Below are 24910 nucleotides of genomic sequence, written 5' to 3'. Positions count from 1 at the left end.
TTCTGACTGGCATTGAACTGTTCTATTCTGCAGTTCTAATGTTTTAATAATGACCTCTTATTTGCAGGAAGAGAAAGAGCGCTGCTGCAATACCTTGTATTGTGTATTTTGGTAGACGATTTCTGCTTTCTGTTTCACACTGCCATTGTTTCGTAAGAGCTGTATGATACGTTTGATGACTTGTTGATTAAAACAAATTGTTTTGAATGGCAGTAAAGAAAAATACAATATGAAATACAACAGACCATAATTGTATGCTCATTTTCGTAATGAACCAATTTTTTGTAAATTTTAGCGAAATGTATTCAAACTACTACAAGCTAATTTTCACACACACATACACTGTATATGTTTATTTGTTAACTGTGTTGTAGACACGGCTTCAAATCGCAGAAACAACGCATATTTATATACGATTAGGCCACCCGCCAATATTATTAGTATATATAAAACATTTATCCTTACCATCAATAATTAAAGAACATTTCCAACTCAAAATACACAAATTAGATTTAAAAATACTATACAATTACAGGGCACTATTATATCAAACCCAAAGTAACAACAGGTAATAAACTTGGCTCTTCTTCTTGTAAAAAATATGCATAGGTGCTTGCAGACCAAGTTTATTTAAGATGGCGTTTCTTGTGATATCTTCGCTTTTAATATATGGGTGCCTTTGTAATATTTGTATTTTCTGCACGTTCACGGTGTTTGTCTTACAGATGTATATAATTAAATAGACACGAAACATTTAAGAGGTAATTAATATGTAATCAGCGGTCGTCATAAAACTGGTCTGAGGAGTACAAGCGTTCGACAAACCACGGCGACTCAAGCAGACATCCCTGCCCAGCAGAACACCGTTTTCCAACATGAGAAAGAGAAATACTGCCATCTAGCGGTTTAATGGAGATATTGTTTATTTCCCATGCAATTTTTACGGACGTGTAAAAATATTTTTTTATTTTCAACGTCCCGACACGTCACTTCTCCATAAAAATGCGTGCATGTTCCTCACAGATAATATATTGTAATCCATTAATGCAGAACAAATTAATTCTATGCAGAGACAGTTAAAACATACTAGTGTACTGGTAAGGAACAAATAATAGGTTTAGTCAGCAGCAATATCACCCTGCAACTCACAACTAGCAGCCCATTGAAGCTAAGCAGGTGTGAGCCTGGTCAGTACCTGGATGGGAGACTCCTGGGAAAAACTAAGGTTTCTGCTGGAAGAGGTGTTAGAGGGGCCAGCAGGGGGCGCTCACCCTGTGGTCCATGTGGGTCCTAATGCCCCAGTATAGTGACGGGGACACTATACTGTAAACAGGTGCCGTCCTTCGGATGAGATGTAAAACTGAGGTCCTGACTCTCTGTGGTCATTAAAAATCCCAGGGCGCTTCTCTAAAAGAGTAGGGGTGTAACCCCGGTGTCCTGCCCACATTTCGCATTGGCCCTTACCAATCATGGCCTCCTAATAATCCCCCTCTATGAATTGGCTCTCTTCCCCACTGAGAGCTGGTATGTGGGGAGAGGACTGGAGCATCATCCAGGTGGGGCTGCACATTGGTGGTGGTGAAGGGGATCCCCATTACCTGTAAAGTGCTTTGAGTAGAGTGTCCAGAAAAGCACTATATAAGTGTAAGCAATTATTATAATTCCATGCTGAAAAAAGAAGAAAGAAAACAAAACATTTCGGCCGTGGAGCCTTCTTCAGGTGTGAAGAACTAGTGTACTTGAACTAATGTACTGGTACTTGTATTTTTCTATCCTTACCTATGTGCAGATATTTTACAGACGCTTTGTTGCATTGAATAGGTATCAACTGTTTCAAAGCCTTGGATTTCATAATATACTACATGTACCAGAAGTCCTTGCGAGGCAAAATGGGTGGGGCTTGTGCGGGGCGGGGCGGGGAGGGGAGGGGCCAGTGGCCGGAGGGAGGGGCGTGTGGCGTCTGCGTGTCATATGACCTGCAGCGGTCAAAGATGGCTTTCGTGTCTGGAGCGGGTCGGAGCTGCTGGAATCCCTCGGCAATGTCTGGCTGCGTTGCGGTATTCCTGATTTTAACGATCTCGTCTTGGTTCGGGTCGACTCGGGCAGAGGTCTGCTCGGCGTTTCTAGACAGACAGACTGGAAAACTGACGCTAGCAAATGGTTTTCGACCAGACTTTGTAGCCTGGGCTAATTTTACCGATGAAATAAAGCAGACAGGGTAAGGTGTTCACATTTGTTTGGTACAGTGTTACTTCTTTAGCTTTAATGTAATGCAGTTAAAATATTTTCTCCCTTTTGTGGACTTGGAAGTGTTACTGAATTTGCTCGGTGTTTGTGGTTTGCAGAGTCAAATTACAGTTCCTTAGAACTGCTGTGCTGGCTGCTCTTTTTTTTTTGGTTACCATCCAGAGAACCAAAACTTGTTTCGGAATTTAAATAAAAATGTACTTTAGGTGTGATAGCAGACAGCACAGAGAATCGGTTTAAAGAAGACGTGGGATATCCCAATTTAATAAAGTCGTGGTGACGCTGCTGTTTGATCTGTCACTCTGCGACAGGAGCACACCCACGTACAGGATGTGTGTGGAACTGTGATTTACTGTTTTGATTCACTGCATGTCCTTGCAGGTGGTCATATCTGGAAGTTACCACTAGTGGGCGGTACAACGACAGTCTCCAGGCTTACGCAGCTGGGGCAGTGGAGGCTGCTGTCACCTCACAGGCAAGTGTGTCCGCACGCTGGATGACACCTGGAGTCAGGATAGTGTAGGATCTGGGAATGCGCACGGACATTGCAGTCCTAAATTAGATTCTTGGAGTAAGGAAAACAATTTACTGTGTACCATGATCAAACATGTCTTCTAGTTTGAGTGCTGTCTCTGGTTTTGTTTGGCTGTGCTTTGTAATGATTAATTGATTCTTCTCTTGCATGCTCGAACCTTGAAACGTATTGCTTCAGAAGGAACTTTGAGACACATGACTAAAAAAAAGCAAGGAGGCTTACAAAATAAAAAAATGGAAAGACAGAGCTGCCCGGTTTTATGTGCTTTGTTTTAGTTGCAAGGAGACACCAAGCCGGTGGGTGAGGCCGGCTGGGTGCCCCCGAGCCTTCATTTCACGTCTCCAGCTGCCCATTTTAGCCCCCAAAGAACTGGTGTCCTGTCCCCCTTTGTCACTTTTCTCACTTGATGAACTGGTAAACACCTGACATCCGTTATTTCAGCATGAAATGGATGAGTGTGTGTGTGCATTGTCTGCAGACTACAAATGTTTAAGATTGTTTATTTCTAGTAATAGAATCATAGTCATCCAGCATAGAATCAATGCCAAGTAGATCACAATAAACGCATTGCTGCCGATTGAAAGGGAGATATGCGTTTGGAAAAGAATGTCCTGGTTGTGTCTCTGATCCACCGTTCCTTGTGGAAGAGGGCGAAGACAGCCATGCTAAGCCTGTCATTTTCACCTCCTGTAGCTGCTGTATGAGCACTGGATGAACACTATGGTGGGCTACTGTGGCCCCTTCAAGTATGAGAGTGGATACTGCAAGAGGCTGAAGGATTACATCATCCGCAATCTGCAGTGGATGGAGCAGCAGATGGAGCAAGCAGACGACCCCGAGTACTGGCATCAGGTACTGGGGGGAAGAGGTGGGCGGTTTCAGATGTTTTGGGTAGCTGGAAGTGCTTCAGTAAGTGCACAGACTTCCCAGAGCTTGGCTTTCAAATGAGTAGGTGTCTTGGTAGAAAGGGGTTTTGTGAAGGATTTTTTTTGTCCCGTACTAGGCTTCATCTCATTCTGCTTGAGTGCAGGGACATATGGACACATTCATCTGGTGCAAAGCACAGTAGAAAAACTTAAAGGGGTTGCATATTTCAAACTTATTATTTTTGTTTGAAAACGCATCAAAACAATGCGTTTTGTTTTACACATGAGTGCAAAGACAACTTTGAGAAATTTGTGCAAATTATCATGAAATGTGGGGTGGAAAGATGAAGGGGTCCCTGTTCTCAGAAAGGATGTCCGTGTTGTGGATAGTCCTTGCTCCCTGTGGGGAATCAGACCTCTGTTTCCAGGAGTGCTTGTTGTGTGTGACTCTGACCGCAGGGTTGCAACACTAAGAGAATGTTTTGCATTTCAAGTCGTGTTCAGTGAAGGAAGTGCTTGATGCCTGAGAGCCTTATCTGGATATATAGATTTATACTGAAGGATTCTGAAGATTAGCCTTTGATAGTTGCTGAGGGGGTTGAAAAATACTGACCCTGTCCTGTCTTGTGGTGGTGTATCTCAGCTGTTGTTGGCCACAAGAGCTCATCACAAGGCTCTGACTCTGCAGCAGAAAAGAAAAAAAAACATTTGTCAGCAAAACCTGCCTCAAACTCTAAAAGAGAAGTGCAATGTACCACTGTCTTGGGGAAATGGAAATTCATTTTGAGACCAGAGACTAGTACCTGAATATGATTGATAGTTAATTTTCTCTTCCTATTTTAAAAAAGCAAAGTTGTAGAACTATGCTTGTGAAACCATGAAAATGTCATTCTGTGTGTAGTGTGGGCATTGTTTTGTGTAAAACCTGCCGTGCAGGCGATGGAACAGTGGTTTATTGATGAAGTTGCACTGTTAACAAGAATGCGCTTGAGTGTGGAGGTCTGGAACAGGATTCGGATTCCCGATTGTGCACATTTAGAGTCCACTTCTTACACTGAGGCTCTGGCTCCCCCATGACCCCAGGTTGAATAAAGAGGTTAGAAGGGGGGGGATTGTCTGGTTGTGTTCAGTTCAGCTGTGGCCTGAACTGGTCTGTTCTGGTCTCTCCGTCAGATACGTCTGGCTTTGCTGCAGCTGAGAGGCCTAGAGGACAGCTACAACGACCAGGTGGCCTTTCCCAGTGGCCAGTTCTCAGTCAACCCCTTCGGCTTCTTGTGAGTGAGCTCCCTGCGGCCAGCGTGGCTGGCGAGAGAGGCGCCACTGTGCTCCGCGGTCATTATGCCAGGGCTCATGCTGCACTGTGCTGAGGAGAGCAGCAAGGTCTCAGTGAGCCTGATTTATCGGTCTTTTAACGAAACCACCTCTAATGCATGATGGGGCGAGCCAGCTGCTACGTTTCAGATGAATAACGAGGAGCTGTGCTTGTTAATATCAAGTCTGTTTCCTGTATCATGTTTTTATAACTGTGCCTGCATACACAAATTCTGACCTGGCCTTTTTCTTTTTGCTTTTTGAGGTATATAATTTCTAAGGCACATTACATTACAAGGCACAATGCTATATGAAAGTATCCCTTTCATACAGTATTATAACGTAGCTTTACTTAGTGCTGTCTGTCCTGAAATGCAGAAATCTGATTTAGGAGCTCAGAGTTCGAGCTCTGCAGGAACTGATGGATAAGGAAAATAAATTTAATTTTGGCAGCTGACTGTGCATGTAATATTCTCTTTTTTTTTTTAAACGTTACCCACGGTGGTTTAATACCCCAGTGTTAGTCTGGGTCTGCAGTGTAATGGCGTCCCCTGCTTGGACAGGCTTTTTCAGATGGGCGGAGACCTGGAAGACTTGGAGGCAGCCCTTAACAAAAGCAGCCTATCGAGAACACTGGGCTCTGGATCGTGTTCCGCCCTCATCAAGCTCCTTCCAGGCAACAAAGAGCTGCTAGTCTCCCACGTCACCTGGAACAACTACCAGTCCATGCTGAGGATCATGAAGAAGTACTCCTTTGCCTTCAGGAAGTCCCCACAAGGTGCCGCCACTGGGGTGATGGTGATCTGTCCATCTCTCCGTCCGATTCCAAATCACCTCTTTCAGTTCGGGCTGCAGGGGAGCCGCAGTCTGTCCTGGCAAGCAATGGGTGCAAAGCGTGGTGCACCCTGAGCCCTAATGCACGGCTGACGCCCACTCACACTCGCACCACGGCCAATTAACCTTCTAGCACATCTCTGGACTGTGGGAGGAAACCCACACGAACATACGACCTCCACGCAGACAGCACCCTCACCTCAGGCCTGGAAGTGAGCCCAGGGCCCCAGTGCTGCGAGGATGAACACTGCGCCGCTGTGAAAACAACTCCTTTGTTTAGTGTGTGCGGTGGTGAACACTAGATCCCGTCACACAGGCGCTTAAACACCGTCGCACCTAAACCCAGCCACGATGGCGGTGACTCCTCTCTCAGCCCGAACTTACCAAATCTAATTAGCACCAACTAGAAATACAAAACGAGTATTTTTCCTGATTAGTACTGCCACACAATTCAGCTTAATCATACCGGGCCATTTTCAGATGTGTGCGAAGTCGGGTCTGTATCAAGAGGTTGAAATATTTAGCGATTTCCAAGATTGCATGCGTTTACTTGGAATGCTTAAGTGTTTATGACTGTAAAAGGAAACTAACTTTTTTTTTGTAATAATGTGACATTAGAAATCTTAATCCAAGTCACAGTTTGGGGGGAGGGGAACCACCCAATAAGCATTTTGTTTTCAGATATATGCAATTTTCTCTGACAAGATGTCTTCTTTTTTGTCCAGCTGAAGATCCTATTCCTGGCGGGACACAAGCGTTCTCCTCTTATCCTGGCTCCATCTTTTCTGGAGATGACTTCTACATTCTGAGCAGTGGACTGGTGAGTCCCTGGGTGGAGGAGGAGACTGGGTGTGAGCTGTCTGTAGCATGTGGTCTGTGGATGTTGCCATACGCTGTTGCCATCTTCTCCGTGGTTACTAGTACTGTGTGTAGTGTCGCTAGCGTCCGCTTCTTCCACTCCAGCGTCGCGGGGCAGCTGGGGTCTGTCCCAGGCTGCAGCCTGAAAGGGACACCAGTCTATCCCGGGGCGCATGCCGACACCAGTGACCGCTTTCCCAGAAGCCACAGTTCTTGGAGCGTGGGAGGAAACCGGAGCACCTGGAGGAAACCCACCTGAACAGGGGGAGAACACGGAAGCTCCCAGCAGATTGAGCCCCAGGGAAGGAGCCCAGGGCCCCAGCTCCGTGGGGCAACAATGCCAACCACTCCACCACCGTGCCGAACATGTTTCTAGCGTCTTAATCGCTGAAACAGTCGAGGCATAATTCAGGAGGCTGTCCGACCGGTGACAGCAGAGCTGGCCAGTGAGCTTCTGTTCTCTGTCTGTCCCCGTCAGGTCGCCATGGAGACGACCATTGGCAACAGTAACCCCGCCCTGTGGAAGTACGTGACGCCCGAGGGGGCGGTGATGGAGTGGCTGCGCAATATGGTGGCCAATCGGCTGGCGAGGAATGGCTCGCACTGGGCTGCGGTCTTCAGCAAGTTCAACAGTGGGACGTAAGAAAGCCTTTCAGAAAACCTGCACTCGGAGGAGCACAGCGGGCTCTCTGTGCTCTCCTTCTATCCCCGCCTTTTACTTGTGTGTTGGCTCAGCGCACGTTTTGCAGTATAGAGGTAAACGCTCCCAGGTAAACGAGTACAGGGCCTGTATACAAACAAACGTTCTCTCCAAGTTCTTTGTGATTTCACAATTGGGCCAAGGTGAGCATATCTATAGGAAACGCACCAGTATATTTATTTCTTGTGTGAGAATTGCATGAGGGTCCACACTTGTTTTAATTTGGTTTGACTGATGTATTTCCCAGCGTTCGGTTTCAGGATGGTTACAAGTATATTTTGTCTTGAATCGGGTGATGCTAATGTCACCCTGTGTTGTAACTCATCTTGAATCGCCCCACTTTATGATTTACTCTTCCACTGAAGAGAATAAAATATCCCAGATATCTGTTGCCATATTTTTCTGCAGCTGCCAGATGCAAGAGATTAGTGATGAGTGTCACGGAATCAATTTGTAAAATCCAGTTCTGTCCTGTGCCCATGTTCCCGTTCTTTACACAGGTACAATAACCAGTGGATGATTGTAGATTACAGTCGCTTCACCCCTGGGAAAACGGACGAAGAGAATCTCTTAACGGTTCTGGAGCAGATTCCGTAAGTGTTTCCATGGTCTAAAATAAGAGCTTTAGTTCCTTTTAAGTTGCAGTCATGTAGTGAAAGCACTGTGGTTAAAATGAATGAAAATGTTAGCAATAAACTGACTGGTCATCAGGGTGTAATGGATTCTCAAGTAGGCTCTCTGTGGTTTCCCAGGGTGCAATTCTTACTGCTCATCTTTTATGTTTTTGCAGAGGTCTGATTGTGACTGAGGACAAAACCAAAGAGTTACTCCAGAAGAGTTACTGGGCCAGCTATAACATCCCGTAAGTACCCCGCAATATGCAGGAATTAAAGTAACGCCTTGCAGAAATGGAGGGCTGACACTCTACAGAAAATAAACATGTCTGCTTTATGGCTCAGTGAGACGGCACCATGAGCAAAGCTTCATGCTGGGCAGTTCCAGTCTGAGGAACCCTTTTCAATTTCCAAGCACGTTGTGGACCATTGCATGGAACTCTGATGTTTTTTCTCTCTGGTATTTAGAGGAATTATCCTTGTAATTACCTTGTTATTATCAGACTTCTTTTTTTTTTTTAAAGGAAATTGATATCCATTTTGTGTTCTGCAGCTACTTTGAGAAGGTGTTCAATGCCAGTGGCTGCCCAGCTCTGGTCCAGAAGTATGGAGACTGGTTCTCCTTTGACAAGAACCCGCGGGCTCAGATCTTCCAGCGGAACCACAGCCTTGTGGTCGACATGGACTCCATGATTCGCCTCATGAGGTGTGTGTGTGTGTGTGTGTGCTGGAGGTGCCAGACTGAACAGGATCAGATTACAGGTTCATATTGGAACCTTTAGAATTAAGAGTGACCCACAAAGAGTTTCCTTTACAAACAAAAAACATGGGTGATCCATGCTTTTATTATTAAAGGGGAACTGCAGCCCCAGTTTCTCAGTTATTAAGTCTCGGTAACAATGAATTAATTGATGTTGTAGAAAAAATTTAATTTAATTTTTCAAATTAAGCACAAAGTCGTTAACTTGGTGGAAGTTCTGTAAATTGCTATGTTGTTACAAACTCGCATTCAAGTTTGCACTAATTGTGATGTGATGTTGCCCTTCCTGCTCACTAGTTTCTGTAATCACTGATGTCATGTGATGTACGAGTGAATACAGGTTGTGCAGCAGACACTTCACTGGAGAAATGTTCCTGCATAATCTGCACGTAGAGTTAACAAGTCGTCTTTGTTGGCAAAACCTTCTCGAAGTCGAGAGCAATATTTCTATTGCATATAAGATTAGATCACTTTATTGGCCATATACAATTTCTTGCATTAGGAATTTCTTTTCACATACCCCAGCTTGCTCTCTATGAGACACACAGACAGGGAGAGAAGCTGGGGGTCAGAGCGCAGGGTCAGCCATTTATATGGCACCCGTGGAGCAGTTGGGGTTCAGGGCCTTGCTCAGGGGCCCACTGGAGTAGGATTCCTCTGCCAGCTGGGGATTCGACCCGACAACCTTCCAGCCACAGGCGCAGATCCTGAGCCACAGAGCCACCGCGCCGCCCCGGCTGTATTCACAAGCCTGCTTGTTTACACTGTAGTAAGGCTGCATTACATCGCCAGAAGTCTTGTTGCCTCGTTCTGAAGCGCAGAACACGGCCCTGCGCTATTTTGTGTTGTAGAAGTGATACACAGGTGAAAATTATTTGCATAGTACAACATAACAGGCCCTTTTAGTGTAAATGACGCTTAAACCTAAAGAGGGAGGGATGAGTAATCCATCAAGTGACCTTCTGTTTTTGCTGAAGCACCAGCAACAACAAAAGGAGAAACTGAGCTTGCAAAACAGGTAAAGCAGTTCCTCAATAAAGTCTTTAGCTCAACTGAGAAAGCATATTGACTCCAAATGAATGAAATGGCAGGAAGGTTAAATAAAAGAGAAACTGCTAAGCTTTCTTATGATGGCGATGCTCGGTAAAGCTTAATGAAAACCCTTATGTAATCGAGTTAACATGCGTGTCAAGTGAGCCCAGGCGCCATGGTAACTCTAACGCGTCTCGTGGGGTTCTGGCGTGAGCAAGCGTTGCCGGTTGAAGAAGGGCTCTGTTCTTCCTGCTGCCTTCCCAGGTATAATAACTTCGAGGAGGATCCCCTGTCTCGGTGCCAGGCCTGTGACCCCCCCAGCAATGGAGAGAATGCCATCTCCGCCCGGTCGGACCTCAACCCCGCCAACGGCACGTATCCCTTCGGGGCCCTGAGGCAGAGGCCTCACGGCAGCACCGACATGAAGGCGAGTATCGAACCTTCTTCGCGGCCTCCGGGGTACGAGCCGAGACACACCGAGCACACGAGATGGCCGAACGCCGTAGGAAGGGTGGCTTGTCCTCAGCGCGACCCTCAATGGGGTGAACGCGTCTGGGTGACTAGAACAGGGTCGTTTTAGTCAACCGGTGAGAGAAGGACCACATGGGCAGCACGATCGGTATTTTTGGCGTAAACGATGCCTCTGGTCGTCCTACCATAAAAAGATGAGCATGTTTTGAATTATGATCAATGTGTTATATTTATTCAATCTGAGAAACAAGCAGATTATAATTGCATGACATTTTATTTTTTATATAACATAAAGCGATAATTCAAGCACATAGGGAGATTGAGTGTGGTTCAGTGACTGAATAGTAATATATTTGCTGCAACAGTTAACTCTTTCAGTGACAATTAAAATGTAATGAAAACTGAGCTGTAGGTGGCTTTTTCATTTCACGAAACCCATCTCCTTTTTTAAGCACGTACTCCTGGTCGGGGTGGTAGTGGTACTGGTTAACAGCGTATATCTGACGTACCGTTGCTGCAGTTATGGGGAATGCTGTACAAGACGTGAGATACATCTTTTATTGCTTACTTCCCTCTTATTCTCCTCGGACTCCAGATGTTCCCAAATGGCCCTCAACAGATTTGCATGAGAATCCTGTGATTGGCTGTTCCAAGTACTTTCAACACACCAGCTTCTACTATCTAAATACTAATTAGACTCTAAGTGGCTTTTGGATCATGGTATCCAAGTTCACTACGTCTGCAGAGAGGTACTTCTGGTGTGCATGACCAGAATGGCCGTGGGTGGTTTCTGTTGGCGTGGCTGTCCTGGCGGACCGTACCGTCCCAATGTCGTCAGCTAGACAAGTCAGGGAGTCTTGATCCCACACCCCTGTGGTTAGGAGCAGTGGAGAATGTACAGCTCTGATCTCTCTCCTGCTGCCCACAGGTGACGTCCTACGCCATGTTCAGGGATTACAAGCTGCTGGCGGCCAGTGGCCCAACCTGGGATCAGGTGCCTGCCTTTCAATGGAGCAAGTCTCCCTACAGCGGGCTGCTGCACATGGGACACCCTGATCTGTGGGCCTTCCCCACAGTGCCAGTGGGCTGGAGCTGAGAGGACCGCGACGGCACCGTCTTCACTCTGGGCGAGCGAATGAGCGAGCGAGCAGGATTCCCTCTCCGCCTCTCTCTCTGGGTCACACCTGGGTGGCGTGTTTCAACTGGACACCCTCGAACAGGGAGGAGGGGACTGGGTTTAAAAAAATGCAAAGTACAAGAGATTTCAGAATTTCTTAGTTTACCCTTAATTACATGTCCTATGAGGACTATGTGTGGCTGTGTGACTCCGATTTGTTTTTATGTAAAACATCTATAAGTGATTCATTCACTTGTAGGTGTTTTTTAAGGATATGTATTCACTTTTAGATGCTTTTTAGTAAACTGACTGCCCTTCCTCACTCTCTGGTTTCTTCTTAGAAATACCAGTTTTTGAATGAACATCAAAAACACAAATTTAATTTTATTTTATGAGTAATTGTTGCCATGGTGGAAACTAACGTTTTTGATATCAATTGCTATAAATCTATTGCTTTAAATCTCATGTTAAAACTTTGTCACTTCATCACAAACAATTAAACTGTTATTGCAGGATTGCGATCATTGTAATTATCCACCAACCTATTTTAAGAGTTAGTAATAAATTCCTGAAAGTTGCAGATCAGCTTAGGTTTGATCTGGAGTGGTGTTACTATGTTGCTCCAGTAACCTAAGCTCATAAATGGCTGAATGATAATAAATTGCAATCTTGGATCAAAGGCATGCCAGGGATAAATTGCATTGGGGCTATTTTCTTTGACTTATACTGGAAGTTCTGGAAGAAATGTTTGGTGGTAGGTGAAATGTACTAACTGCCACCTCCCAAGAGAAACACATTTGCACACAGGAAACATGCTGCCACTGGATGGCAGTATTTTTCCCAACATCTTCTGTCAAGATATTAAAATGGTTCTTTGATCAGTCTGTCTCCTGTGTCTGTCCAGACATGTACAGGCCTGCTGTTCCCATCTGTGTCTGTGAATGAACTGGCCAGCTGCCGCCGCTGTGGTCTGAAGGCCTAGTTTCTCTCTTACCAGGCTGGAAGTCTTTCTCTGCCCCGATATGAAATGCTTTGTTTCCCTTTGTTACAAATCTGATACCATAGTGCTTGATTTCATTGTAAGTTCGCTGCTAAAAACAGAGTAATTAGCAGTCTAAAATAATGTGCCTTGATTTCTTGAGTGTGATTAATAAAGTGTCCACAAAAGATGAGCCCCAAATAAAGATCATTTTTGATTCAGTGTTCCATTCAATGAATGTGCTTTGAGATGCCGACTGATGGAATTGGAATTTAATAAAATGGAATATATCAAAACTGCCCCCTGATTGTATTCAGTAGGAAAAATCAAGACTCTTCATGTTTGTTTCATTCAACTAGGCATCTGTAGGGTTGGTAAAGTCCAGAGTGAGGTATGTTTGGCAGAGAGGAGGTAGATGGCAGATCTTGATGTCCCTCAAGACTTTGTTAATTAATTGCTTACACTTATAGAGCGCTTTTCTGGACACTCCACTCAAAGCGCTTTACAGGTAATGGGGATCCCCTCCACCACCACCAGTGTGCAGCCCCACCTGTATGATGCACCAGTACACTCCCCACACACTAGGGAGGAGAGCAGAGTGATGACGCCAATTTATAAAGGGGGATTGTTAGGAGACCAATGGGAAATTTGGCCAGGAGGGGTTACACCTCTCCTCTTTTCGAGAGACGCCCTGGGGTTTTTAATGACCAGCGAGAGTCAGGACCTCGGTTTTACATCTCATTCAAAGGACAGTGTAGTGTATAGTGTTTCAGTATAGTGTCCCCGTCACTATACTTGGGCATTAGGACCCACATGAACCACAGGGTGAGCGCCCCCTGCTGGCCCCACTAACACCTCTTCCAGCAGCAGCTTTAGCTTTCCCAGGAGGTCTCCCATCCAGGTACTGACCAGGCTCACACCTGCTTAGCTTCAGTGGGTTGCCAGTTGTGAGTTGCAGGGTGACGTTGCTGCTGGCTATTCCTTAGCTTTGCACTAAGCTCTGCAATATCGTGCCGTATCGTTTAAAAAAGGTGGTTATATTTGTTAATCAGTTTTAATCCATAAAAACGTAATACAAAAGCTTATTGCAGTAGGGTACGATCCATGAAGAAGAGGGAAAATGATTAACATTCCCTGACCGGGAATCGAACCCGGGCCGCGGCGGTGAGAGCGCCGAATCCTAACCACTAGACCACCAGGGACGCTGGCGTGGTCCTCATGAACAACGCAAACAGCCGGCGCACCTACCTAGGCCCTCCCCTGCAGAAGCGATCCGTCCGACACAGAGCACCATGATGTTCAATGGTTTCGGCTGTTAATGAAATGCGCACAGAGGTTTCTGCTTGCGGCGGCGAGTAACATTTGGGGTGTGACCGACTGTCTTCCTTCTGCGCTCAACAGTGCAGGCAGCGATGTCCCGGGTTCGATTCCAGGTCAGGGATTGTCGAGTCTGAAGAGGTGACTGACAGTTCTCCCCCGGTGGCAGACAGCACAGGTACCGACAAAAGAAGGAAAGAAACAAGTACGATGTGACAGTAGCACCACAGCCGCTATCTTTAGCTGTTGCTCTAAGAGAATGCAAAAGGTGCTTTTATCTCGTATGAAGAGACAGTAAAAGGGGCAGAGGTTCCACCGAGATTTGAACTCGGATCGCTGGATTCAAAGTCCAGAGTGCTAACCATTACACCATGGAACCGCGACACTCGCCTCTTCAGTCCACAATTTCGCACTGGAGCACCTTCAACGTGACGCGTGTTTTATCACACAGTGTTTTAGGATACACGCGGCGGCGTGTGTGCTCAGTCCACAACATGCTTACCACGCAGAGCAACTTGCCTTTGAAGAACGCCCTTCGTCTTACGACTTCTAAAACACTTCTGACAAAATAAAAAGTTCTCCTTAGGGGGGACATATGTTGCGCACAAAGTTTCCAGGTGAAATTGCGTCAGGGCGACTGGGGCGTAAAGCGCAGAAAGGCGCACCGACATCATGATCTGCCCGACTTGAGAAATGTCGTAAGAAGCGGGTCCACGTCACACCAGACTCGGGGTAACCAGTCGCCCACACACACCTGTTGATATCTAATAGCAGGGCTGTTGCTCACAGCGTCCCTGGTGGTCTAGTGGTTAGGATTCGGCGCTCTCACCGCCGCGGCCCGGGTTCGATTCCCGGTCAGGGAATGTGCACTTTTTGATGTGGACTACGATGTTATTGGATAATGTACATATTAATGTATCACCACGCGTAGTCAACGAAAACGAACAACGCCTTTTCCACGGACGCAGACGTAAGTTGCTCTTCCCACAGGAGTATTCCGCCTATCCAGTGCAGTGTGTCATGAAGTTACATGTTTTTCGCCGGATGGATACGGATAATGTTAGATTCTGATGAATGACTGTTTATGCATTAAAAACACATATATAAAGAGCAAACTTTAGAAGATTACCCAAAAAGGCTTATCACTTCTATACAAGACATAACAGTCGTAAGCGCAATCAATTTCTACACTATACTGACTTGTTCACTGATGAGAATACTTAGAAAATGCAAGCGAATACTTGGCAATTTATCACTGAACATTTAAATATCGATTTTTAAATGAAGATCTATCACGTTAAACTGCGAATGAATTAGGTTTAGATGTGTTTACAAAAAAAAAGCTCAGGTTCCACCGAGATTTGAACTCGGATCGCTGGATTCAGAGTCCAGAGTGCTAACCATTACACCATGGAACCGCCATGTTACTCCGCCTGAAACTGTTGATCTGTAAACAGTCTAGTACTAGTACTGTCTTCAATTTCTTTATAACATTTCAATGAGATTACTATCGTCCCAAACCGTCCTGGAAACAGCTTAACCGACTCTTCATTTTCGAAAATGACTGTAAAGTATAGAATTATTAACACCAGCTCCCAGTGAACATACAACTTACAAGACACGCAGTACTACTAGTCATGGTATATAGCCCCTTCAAAGAATGCAATATAAGTTTTAGAGGTCGAAATATGACCAACTCTTCAATACAACTACAATTTTAAAAGAAAATATACCGTGCAAAGTTCATTATGAAACCTCGAGAAACGGATGAAGGCGTGCAATGGACATGACCATTCCTGCTTTATCGAAGGTTTGCTTTATTCTGTGGTTTGTACAGGTTATTCATTGGGTATGATTTTATTTGGGAATTACTGTCGATATATTGTACATTTTCCAAGCATTGTTTCCACGCTTTGCATACCACCCCAACCCGGACACGTCAGAGATCTCCCAGTGAAAAGCCAGTGTGTCGCATAATAATCCCTCCGTGCGGAAACAGGGCGGGCTCTACAGTTCCTTGGATTTCCTACCAGAGATAATGGCGTTTCCCTGTGCAGTGTTGAAGGCAGATGAGAGAACTTTGCCCTTCGGAAAGGGATGTGAAACTGCATGATAGTTCTCACTCAGCATGAACAGCATGTTCTTGTATGGATGATCTTCTGGCTCAAGAAATTTGGATGCACCTTTATTTATCCGCTTCAAGATCACGGGCCGAACATTACGCACGGGAATTTACGGAATTCACAGACAGGTAATAGTTTTTTTTATGTTAAAGCACCTTGTCGACTGAAGGTTTTGTTAGTATCTTGCCTGAGTTCAAAACATATGGTAATTTATTTTCAGATTCTGGAGGCCTATGTTTCCTGAAACACAGAATTTAAAGTAGAAAAAATAACTGTATTTTGCCTTTAATTCTAAAGATTAAGTTAAGTTTTTGCACGGAGGTTATACTGTTATCAATTGCAATACGAGCTTTAGCTAGTCTGATTGAACGATACTATTTTGTACGCTTTGCTTGAAACTGCCGGAGTTATTCGTGTTTCCAGTTTATTTTAGGGTGTGAGGACGCTTAGTCATGATATTTTCTTTGTAGGAAAACATTACCTTTGAGATTAAATACGGTGCTTTTCTCCTCTCCATTTCCTGAAACGTGTAAGAATTTCGGAGTAAACATTACAGTTTGGTTCACTGATGTACCGTAAGTGCAAAAAAGGGCAACAAGAGGAAGGGACACAGGAGAAACTATGATAAAATAAATCTCTAAAATATCCGAAACCGATATGCGTTATTGAAGGAGATAAACCTTTAAGCACGTACACTTAAACTCAGTTAAGTAGTTAATTAAACTGAAAAGACTGGTGTGTTTTTGGGTGGATGCTCTGTCTTGGTAGTTGCGTGGCAACACCATAGGTTGTCAGAATTGATTGTTGGCCCCGCTGTTTAAAATCTCTTCCTCTAGTTGTAGAGCCCCCTCTGAACCCCCTGGTGTGTCTACTCCCTGCAGACGAGTGACGGTAACGCCTCTCGCCGTCTGTGCTTGCGTTAGTGTAAAAACCTGTACGACCATGAGGTCTAGCAGGTACGGCTTTGGAGAAGGAATCCTGTGCCTGTGGTCAGATTTGCTGGTCTTCCCGTATTCTCAGCTATCATTAGACATTAAAGACATAAACAGTCTACTGTCACGGCATAGAAGCTAAGCGGCGTATGCACAGGGTTCAAGGGTATCGACGCTGCTTACTCGCCACGCAACACTGTTTCAGAAGTTTGAAAGAGGGTTGTTCACGTTATCCAGGTTCGTAATAGTTGGATCGTAACTATACAGTACTCAGCTGTGTGATTTTCGTGATCTGTCAATTAGCAGACCCCCAGTGATGGGAGTGGAGAGCTGTGGCTGTGTGTGATTCTGAGTGTGACAGAGTGACAGCTGGGGGGAGCTGTGATTATTTAAGTGTTCGGGTAGTGACTGGTGTCTTTTTCAGGGTTGGTGTGTTCCTTTTTCTCTTTGTCTGTCTGCTTCCTTTCTCTTTTCATCAAGGCCTCCAAGCCTTCCTGGTGCGAACAGCAGGATAATTCTCAATCAACGAATACTGAACGCCACATTGACGCTCGTTAATTACCACACAGTTGCCGAACAGATGTAACTCGACCTGGGACAGAGAAGAAGCTCTAGAACAAAGGAGGATGGGACAGTGTCTTGTTACACCTGGTCAACTGTGTAGTGGAAGTCAATACACCCCCCAAAACCTGCCCTACACCCACATTTGCTCCTTGATGATTCCATGGTGTAATTGGGGATAAGAGGCACTTTACCACTCAGGGACATCTCACAGCAGTGCTGTTGGCCTGTGTTCTGTTGACAGGTGGCTGTGCCTGTTGCCATGGTAGCATGGCAGCCCTTTGGGAATCTCCGGAGATGTATGGAGGACCAGCCACCAGTTGTCATCTTCTTCCTCTGCCTCCTCTCATTGGCTGTGACGTTCATCGGCTTTGGAGCTTACGCCCGATCACACGAGGTCAAGAACCCTGACATCGTCCAGGTCAGCCTTGCTCAATGCCCCCTCTAGCTTCTCACCCTCTCACTATAGAAACAGTGGGTCTGTACTATGAGTACGCAGGACGTGCATCTGTCACATTACCCCCTTTAAACCTTTCTCTGTATGTGCTTTTTAAAAATGTTTAACGTTTAAGGGTTTTGATTAAACAAGTTGAGAGCAAGACATCTCTTTATAGCAAGAAAAATTTTAAAGTTTGATTGTTCTGTGTGTTTGTGGTTTTTTACATTTGGGAAAAACAAATGTCCATCTATATTATATATCATTCCCAGTTAGGAGCTGTCTGTAGTTTAATCCTCAGCTCTGCAGTGCATGAGGGCCTACAGACATGCTGCTCTGACATGCCCACCCGTCAGAGCGGCGTATTCACGCGAGGCTGTTCCACAAGGTCCGCACTGCCTTGTGGGAGAGACGATACCGATTGGAGGAGTGGCACGAGTCTCACTGACATCGCTGCACGCTTGCAGGCTTGAGTGGGAGCAGTGGTTAGCACTGCTGCCTGACAGCGCTGGGGCCCCGAGTTCAATTTGAGGCCTGGGGTGTTATCTGGATGGAGTTGTCTGTTCTCCCCACTTTTAAATGGGTTTCCCCCAGGTGCTCCAGCTTCCTGCCACAGTCCAAAAACATACTGGTAAGGCAGTTGGCCTCTGGGAGAACTGGTCCTGGTGTGAGTTTGAGCGTGTTTGTGTGTCTGCTCTGAGATGGACTGCCATCCTGTCCCGGGTGCCCTCTGCCTTGTGCCCATTGCTTGCTGGGATAGGCTCTGAGTCCTCTGTGACCCTGTATTGGATAATGGTTTAGTCCACAAAAGGAAGAGGTGTGATCCTGCTTCTCTGGTGTATGATGTTTTGAAACCCCTGCAGGACTGGAACCAGGTGTTGGGCTCTCTTGCAAAGCTGCGGTTCTGTGTGCTGGAGAACGGGACAGACAGCTCGACGGCGCCTCTGGTCACTGGGGAGACACACGCCTCTGCCCCTTTGGTGCAACACGAAACGCATGATGGGCATGTAGGCAACCCCTCCAGCGATCCCTTGGCTTTGACCCATCTGTCCATCGTTGGCCAGCTGGACTGGGCCCCACAGAGACAGGACCAAGACCCTGTCTACCTCTCGGCCACTCTCTGGGGAAAGCAGCTTGACTTTAAGGGTGATTATCCATCTCTGCTCCATCAGCTGCTTCTCATTGGTGTTTCTTCTGGCCTCTGAATCACAACACTGTGCATGAAGTTAGTAAACTTGTAATTAAGTCACAGGAAGGAGTACACTGATGTGTATATACCTCAGTCACCACCCTTTTGTAGGTTACAGTGCTCTTCATTAGGAACATGAGTGGATGCTTCTTAAGATAAAAGCAATTCGGAAATAAAATAACGATTAAGGGAGCAGGAATCATTAATCTTGATGTCGTCCTAGTAGAAGGTTCTTGTTTGTGTGAAACTCACGATGGCAGTGTGCAGTTACTGTAGGTGCAGCCCTGATCCCTGGCAGATATTCAGATTCGGAGATCAGTCAGCCACAGCTTTCGCATCAACCCAGAACCACCTCACAGAAGCATGAGTCTTTGGCATTACAAAGCAGGGGCTGAGGGAGCCATGCAGTTTTGTGGATTACCTGTTTTTAAAACATACACTTTGCCTCTGTGTTATAGTACAAATGCAGGTGCTTTTGGATGGTATTGTTGACATACTAAGATTCTGGTACAAGTCTAGGTAGATTATGTTGCATGAAATGCATGACTTAAACATTGTATTTGTTATTCTGTTGCTTGTGGCATTTAATGACAAGAAAATGCATTAGAGATAATATCTTACCTATTTCCATTTATCTGTCATTTCTGGTGCTTAATAATTAGCTGTTGCTGCAATATTTAAGATATGAGAGCAAGCATTCTACACAACTGGAGCACAATGTAATTATTTCTTTTGTGCTGTTCAAAATCTAGTCCCCCATCACCTGCAGCATTTAGATCACCCCAAAGAAATTAATATTAATATTCTCCTATCAACCATAGTCACGTTTGATCAGTAGCTTAAGAACAACAAATTATTTTCTGGGAAAGACTTGATTATTCTAGTCTCCCTTTTTAGCATTTTGTTTAGGTGTAAAGAATTACATGTGGGAAAAAAAAGATGTACTTTCCACAACAGACACAAAGTAGACACTGCAACCTGGAAAACGTCTGAGACTCTTGAGTCGGTCTTTGTAAACTTCAGTGAGGTGAAAAGGTCCAGTGTGAATCTGATGGTTTGCTTCCATTGCGCTTCGTGTCTCAGGTGCACCGTCATGACTGTTTGCACTTTGTGTCTCTGTATGAAGGCTCTGCAGAAAAGACGGCCCTGAATATATCGTTCATCCTGCCCTCGTGGTCTCAGCTGGCTGGCAACGGGTCAGAGCGTCAGTCAGGTCCCAGCCGGACTTGTATCGGCTTCAGCGCCCCGGCACGCCTCCTGCCCGACACCCCGTGAGTCCGCTGGGAAACTGGCAGCGCGGCGCGGGTGGCCGGCCAGTCAGGGAGCGACGCTCCTCCGGTGTAAATGAAGACGTTAGAGATGCACGTCTATTAAGATGAAAAGATACGAATGAGAAATTGACCTTCCTCTTAGAAAAGCTGAAGAGAAATGCATCCTTCCTGCACATACTTTATTCATTTTTAATTCCTTTTGTATATTTGCCAGATCTAAGGATTGATCTCTTCTGCAGTACTAATTCTGTGACTGTATCGCAACCTTACTGTATGAGTTTGCTTTGCGTAAATGCTGTCATGTACTGATGTTATCAGAATTAAAAAGGTCACATCTTATTCACCAAGGACCTGAAGCAAAGCCTTTAAATGTTTAAATATTTACAGCAGGATGCCTGTTAATCTACAACATATATACAAATAATCCAAGCAGGGTTACAGTACAAAAGCATATAAAGTTTCGGCAGCATCTCAGCCAGGATTAGAAAGAGGTGACTGTACAAAAATACGTATCATGATGGCTGCTACAGATGAATGGAAACTTGGAAAGCAGATGGGTTTTATGTTCCGATTGTGTTAAATGATTCCCTGGATAGGTTTATAATTAGTCTCATCTGATTAAAAAAGGATTAACAAAATCTCTGCCTGACCTGCAAGATTGAACCTGTAGTGTAGGAATTACTGACATGAATCCAGACTCTGTCTGCCGGTCCCTGTGCACTGGATTGATTATTACCTGCAGGCTGGGCTGGACCACATGGTAATTGTGCAAGCTGTCCCTTGTCTCCCAAGAGACAATTAGCTTGGGTTCAGTCCGATGATGGGGCCAGCCCCCTGGGTGAAAAGCATTGACTTACCCTAGGGGATATTGATTAGAGAAGTAGATGTTTTAGAGATGGGCAAGAATAAACTTCTGGCTGATTTAGCTCATGTGCCTGCTGTTGCCTAATTGACCTGAGGATCTCATCCAGCCATTTCTTGAGAGTATGGGCTTTGACATTGTTGCTACCTCACTCGTTCCAGATTCCACTACCCTTTGCGTAAAAAGTGTCTCCTTTTATGAGTTGTAAATGTTCCACCTTTTAGTTTCCAGTTGTGTCCTTTGCTAAATGTTTTTTGTGTATCACTGCACATGCCTTTTGCATGCTAGTGTATTGGCTATACAACAGATCAACGTGGGTGAGTCAGTAGATGGACAAGTACAATAACCAGGAATATTTACTATTTGTGGGGGGAGAAATATCTGTCCATTTGATATTTAACAGAAAATGGATGTTTCTTGTTTAACTTAACAGTCACCCCCAGGAGTGTCCGACTGGCATGGACAGTAACTCTGAGCTTCCTTCAGTGAGAGCTGTTGTCTCGCCTCTGAGCTCCCAGGAGCCCCAGAATGCACTGGGCTGCTACAGCACTGTGTTCACCTCTGATCCCAAACTCACGGTTATGCTGTCGAAGGTGAGTCCTGCACAGGTCCAAATGGCTTCCTTTAACAAGTAATTTGAAAGACTGCAATATAACGAAGTGCAGGTTTAATTGTAACATTATGGGTTATACTTCTTGTACTTTGGTACTCTTGTTAGACTTCACACGCAGTTAGCTAGCACTGACAACAGAAGTGACTTTGTCATCCTGGAACCAGGCTACTCCTCCTAGTGTAAGAAAAAATGTAACGTGGTTGACAAGCCTTTCAAATTCAGTATAATCGTTCTTTATTTTTTTTTTAACTAAAGCATTCAGTAAAACAAGCAGAAGTCCACTCCAAATGCTTCCACTGCTTTCTGGGATTAGGATCAGACGTTGGTGGACTGTTTGATCAGCTGCCTGGGACAAGCTGTGACTCAGCCAGCGAACAACCAGTTTTTCTGCTCTGTTGATTTCAGGAGGACAGGGCTCTTGCTTGGCATCATTTGCTGGTGGTGAGTGTTTTTCTGCTGGCGCTATGTGGCGCGCTCTGCTGTGCTGGGACCCTGTCCTGCTTCAAGGCCCGCAGGCACAAGAGCAGCGGACTGGACCTGCAGCAGAAGGTAACGCAAGAACTCCAGGGTGTAACTGTGAAGCACTGAAATTGTCTTGACAACAGTCCTGGAACACAAAGCAAATCCTTGATGCTTATATACACCAGGTGCACGCATGTTTTATTGAGACACATGTATGTGGTATCTACGCCACACAAGTAATGAAGAGCAACAAAAAAAGTTTTTTTTTAATCTATGCGTTGATGTGAATTCTGTGGCCATGTTTAAATGCTCTTTTCACTGGCTTCAGGCAGCATTTATTCCCTTTTTTATATATTGTGAGTGAGGCCAGGCTGGAGCAGATTTCTGAAAATTTGCCAGGACTGATTCTAACAGTAACAGCTGCAAATCTTATACACAACAAAACAATACAGTATTTTTTTTTACATTTTTTTCCATTATTAAAAACTACAGTTTAGGCATTTCAAAAAAGATTCACAGTAATTTCAAAATTATATAATTATAATTATATTTCCCCATGTGCTGATTAAGCATTCCTGATGTGTTCCACGTGTCCTGGAGTGCTTGAAAAAGAAGCCAAGCCTCAGTGGCCTTCTAAGAACAGCTGTGACTCCACGGACTTTGCTCTGACAGCTTCTTACTGCTGTGTCTGACTCTGCGGTCTTATGCTTTGACCGCGTGATTTTCAAGTGCCTTCATTTTTCGTTTGCAGGAGCCCTTGCTTGACTCTTGAGTCCGACATCGTGAATCTTGCTCTTGCCGTGGTCAGGTGTGGCATGGCAGCGTGGGCACGCCTCAGCGGAAATAAGTCTCCATTGTCCGTCTGTCTTCCTCTGGCTCGAATTACCAGTCAGCACTGTGCAGTGGGCGGAGGTATCTCTGCCTGTCCAGCCTGGATCACCTTTACAGATCTGATTATCAAATTATTTATAAAAGTTATAGAGCGGCTGAAGATACTGTTCCAGTTTAAGGGCCACCTGTTGAAAGGATTCATATCAATATCATAAGAAATAAAAAGGGTTTTAGCAAATGAATCTATTGCTTTTTGAGAGACCCACTGCAACGAGTCAATTGTTTTTCATCTTTTATAATAGTTGAGATGTTTTTGTAGTCTTCATAGCTAGCATTGCTTGCTGAAGAAGATATGAGGAGGGAGACTTCCAGACCTGAGGTGCCGTCTGTGTGGAGTTTTGTATGTTCTTCCTGGGTTTCCTCCCACAGTCCAAAGACACTTTGTTGGATTAAGTGATGAGAAGATGGATGGATGTAAAAAAAAAAAATCAGCTGTAAATGTGGTCAGGAAATTAAAAATACAAATGTAAGCAAAGTGTGTGAGGCAGCATGATCTAAATGTTCCATAAACCTCACAAGCCTGTCCTTGGTGTCAGTGTAAAACAAGGTATCATCTTGCCAGCAATGTGTTGTGAGACGATTTTCAGTCTTGTGGTCATGACTTAATCAACAGGGGACCATGAAACAGCCGTGAGTGTCTGAATAGAGGTTTTTAATCCACTGGGTTTGGATTCACCACACTTCTGTGAAATGCAGGGGATGTGGTGAAGAAATTATCAAATCAAAACCAGGTCATCATGGAACAACCATCAGTTTTTGGCTGAGCTGCACTGTGCAGGTACAGCTGTAGGACTGTGCAGTGAATTTGACAGCACTGGAGACTGCAGCCTGGGCCTCAGTGCCCAGACTCTTCAGGCCCTAACAAATTCATTAGTTGAAGACTTTCAATGTTGAAGGCATTTTGGTTAGAAATCGTTCAGTTTGATTTGTACAGATGATCACTGAAGTTCACCCAGAGAACAAAACCCAACATCAACCAAGGACCAGGAGCTCAACCTGGTGCACCTGAGGACTGGAGCTTGACAACCTGTGGGTTAGAAATGGCTGTCTTCAGTTGTAAAGAGGGCACAGGGTCACTGTAGTCTTTGTATTAGAACATCATTTGGATTTTAAAAAAATGTGTTGAGGATTGGTCAAGGTAATGGTTAATTCTTGCCTGATCAAGTCAGATCCCAGAACAGAAGCCAGGTTGGATCTGGTCAGAAAGAAGATTGTGCTGTAGGTGGTGCTGCGGGACCAGTAGGTGGGACTCTTCCCCTGGAATCAGAAATTCTAAAACAGTGACGCTCTACTGCAGGAGGTGCCATCCTTTGGATGAGACATTAAAGTGAGGTCCTGACTACTTGGTCATATACATAGTGCTACTATATAGCGATGGATTTACCGGTGCATAGTTGGTCACCCAGGTGCGACGTCCCGGTTGGAATATTCTCGGTCGCATTTAATGGCAACGTCAGCTCAAAGATTTGTTTCAAACCACCAAATGGAGACGGGCGTGCCGACAAGCGGACCCTGCTGATGCGAGATTTATGCTAGGATGAGAGCGAGTTGGTCACCCAGGTGGATCCAGCACTTCAGTGGTGGAAAAAGTGGATCTTCTTCCATGTGTAACGCACATGTTGGATGAAAAGCCTGATGTTAATATGAATGAAAGAAACATGGCATTCAAACTTTCAAGCAGGACGCCAGTCTGTGGAGTTTCTACATCACAACACTGCTCAAGCTAGGAGCTGCTTTCACCTGCAATGGTTGACTCAACTAACCTGATGGTCTGCCCGATGTTATTTTAACTGTGTCAGAACACAAACCTGATACATACTCTTCTGGGTGTCCAGGGCTAACCATTAAAATTAAAAATAATATTGGAAAGGGAGGTGAATAATTCATTAACCTAATTTGAATTAAGAAAATATGAAATAGTTTCAGTGG

The 24910-nt window shown here is 45.0% G+C and overlaps 2 protein-coding genes and 4 non-coding genes across 7 annotated transcripts; 3 read left to right on the top strand and 3 right to left on the bottom strand.

Annotated features, from left to right (window-relative positions):
• Positions 1-1954: 1954 nt before the first annotated feature.
• Positions 1955-12548, top strand: plbd2 (phospholipase B domain containing 2). The gene is made up of 12 exons (XM_015366429.2): positions 1955-2218; positions 2629-2722; positions 3476-3634; positions 4822-4922; positions 5523-5737; positions 6519-6613; positions 7130-7290; positions 7852-7944; positions 8142-8213; positions 8519-8671; positions 10022-10184; positions 11157-12548. The coding sequence occupies exons 1-12, from the start codon at positions 1992-1994 to the stop codon at positions 11322-11324; spliced, it is 1701 nt and encodes a 566-aa protein (XP_015221915.1). The 5' UTR covers positions 1955-1991; the 3' UTR covers positions 11325-12548.
• A 906-nt stretch (positions 12549-13454) lies between these two features.
• On the bottom strand, positions 13455-13526 carry trnae-cuc (transfer RNA glutamic acid (anticodon CUC)). Its single transcript has one exon. It is a non-coding gene; the product is annotated as a tRNA-Glu (tRNA).
• Positions 13527-13948: 422 nt separating this feature from the next.
• Positions 13949-14020, bottom strand: trnaq-uug (transfer RNA glutamine (anticodon UUG)). The gene has a single exon. It is a non-coding gene; the product is annotated as a tRNA-Gln (tRNA).
• A 412-nt stretch (positions 14021-14432) lies between these two features.
• trnae-cuc (transfer RNA glutamic acid (anticodon CUC)) lies at positions 14433-14504 on the top strand. The gene has a single exon. It is a non-coding gene; the product is annotated as a tRNA-Glu (tRNA).
• A 483-nt stretch (positions 14505-14987) lies between these two features.
• Positions 14988-15059, bottom strand: trnaq-cug (transfer RNA glutamine (anticodon CUG)). Its single transcript has one exon. It is a non-coding gene; the product is annotated as a tRNA-Gln (tRNA).
• A 583-nt stretch (positions 15060-15642) lies between these two features.
• Positions 15643-23440, top strand: LOC102686172 (transmembrane protein 248). Of its 2 annotated transcripts, XM_015366406.2 has the most exons (8): positions 15643-15892; positions 16601-16655; positions 17502-17678; positions 18557-18839; positions 20009-20153; positions 21449-21608; positions 22034-22177; positions 22842-23440. In XM_015366406.2, exons 1-8 carry the CDS (start codon positions 15789-15791, stop codon positions 22860-22862), a joined length of 1089 nt encoding a protein of 362 aa, XP_015221892.1. In that variant the 5' UTR covers positions 15643-15788; the 3' UTR covers positions 22863-23440. The 2 variants fall into 2 exon arrangements, with proteins under 2 accessions (XP_015221892.1, XP_015221894.1); XM_015366408.2 differs by lacking the exon at positions 16601-16655 and having other exon boundaries at positions 15645-15892.
• The last annotated feature ends 1470 nt before the right edge of the window (positions 23441-24910 follow it).

The sequence above is a fragment of the Lepisosteus oculatus genome, chromosome 22, assembly GCF_040954835.1.
Source record: "Lepisosteus oculatus isolate fLepOcu1 chromosome 22, fLepOcu1.hap2, whole genome shotgun sequence".
NCBI lineage: Eukaryota > Metazoa > Chordata > Actinopteri > Semionotiformes > Lepisosteidae > Lepisosteus > Lepisosteus oculatus.
Note: the sequence above shows the minus strand (reverse complement) of the source record. Positions and strands in the feature narration are given on the sequence as shown.

Bases quoted from the DNA above. Each gene is read 5' to 3' on its own strand.
- LOC102686172 (XM_015366406.2), top strand. From the start codon at position 15,789: ATGGATGATCTTCTGGCTCAAGAAATTTGGATGCACCTTTATTTATCC. The intron at 20,154-21,448 runs GTGAGTCCGCTG...TTAACTTAACAG, and splicing joins CGCCTCCTGCCCGACACCCC to TCACCCCCAGGAGTGTCCGA. The intron at 21,609-22,033 runs GTGAGTCCTGCA...TGTTGATTTCAG, and splicing joins TCACGGTTATGCTGTCGAAG to GAGGACAGGGCTCTTGCTTG.
- plbd2 (XM_015366429.2), top strand. From the start codon at position 1,992: ATGGCTTTCGTGTCTGGAGCGGGTCGGAGCTGCTGGAATCCCTCGGCA. The intron at 7,291-7,851 runs GTAAGAAAGCCT...TTCTTTACACAG, and splicing joins AGCAAGTTCAACAGTGGGAC to GTACAATAACCAGTGGATGA. The intron at 7,945-8,141 runs GTAAGTGTTTCC...ATGTTTTTGCAG, and splicing joins ACGGTTCTGGAGCAGATTCC to AGGTCTGATTGTGACTGAGG.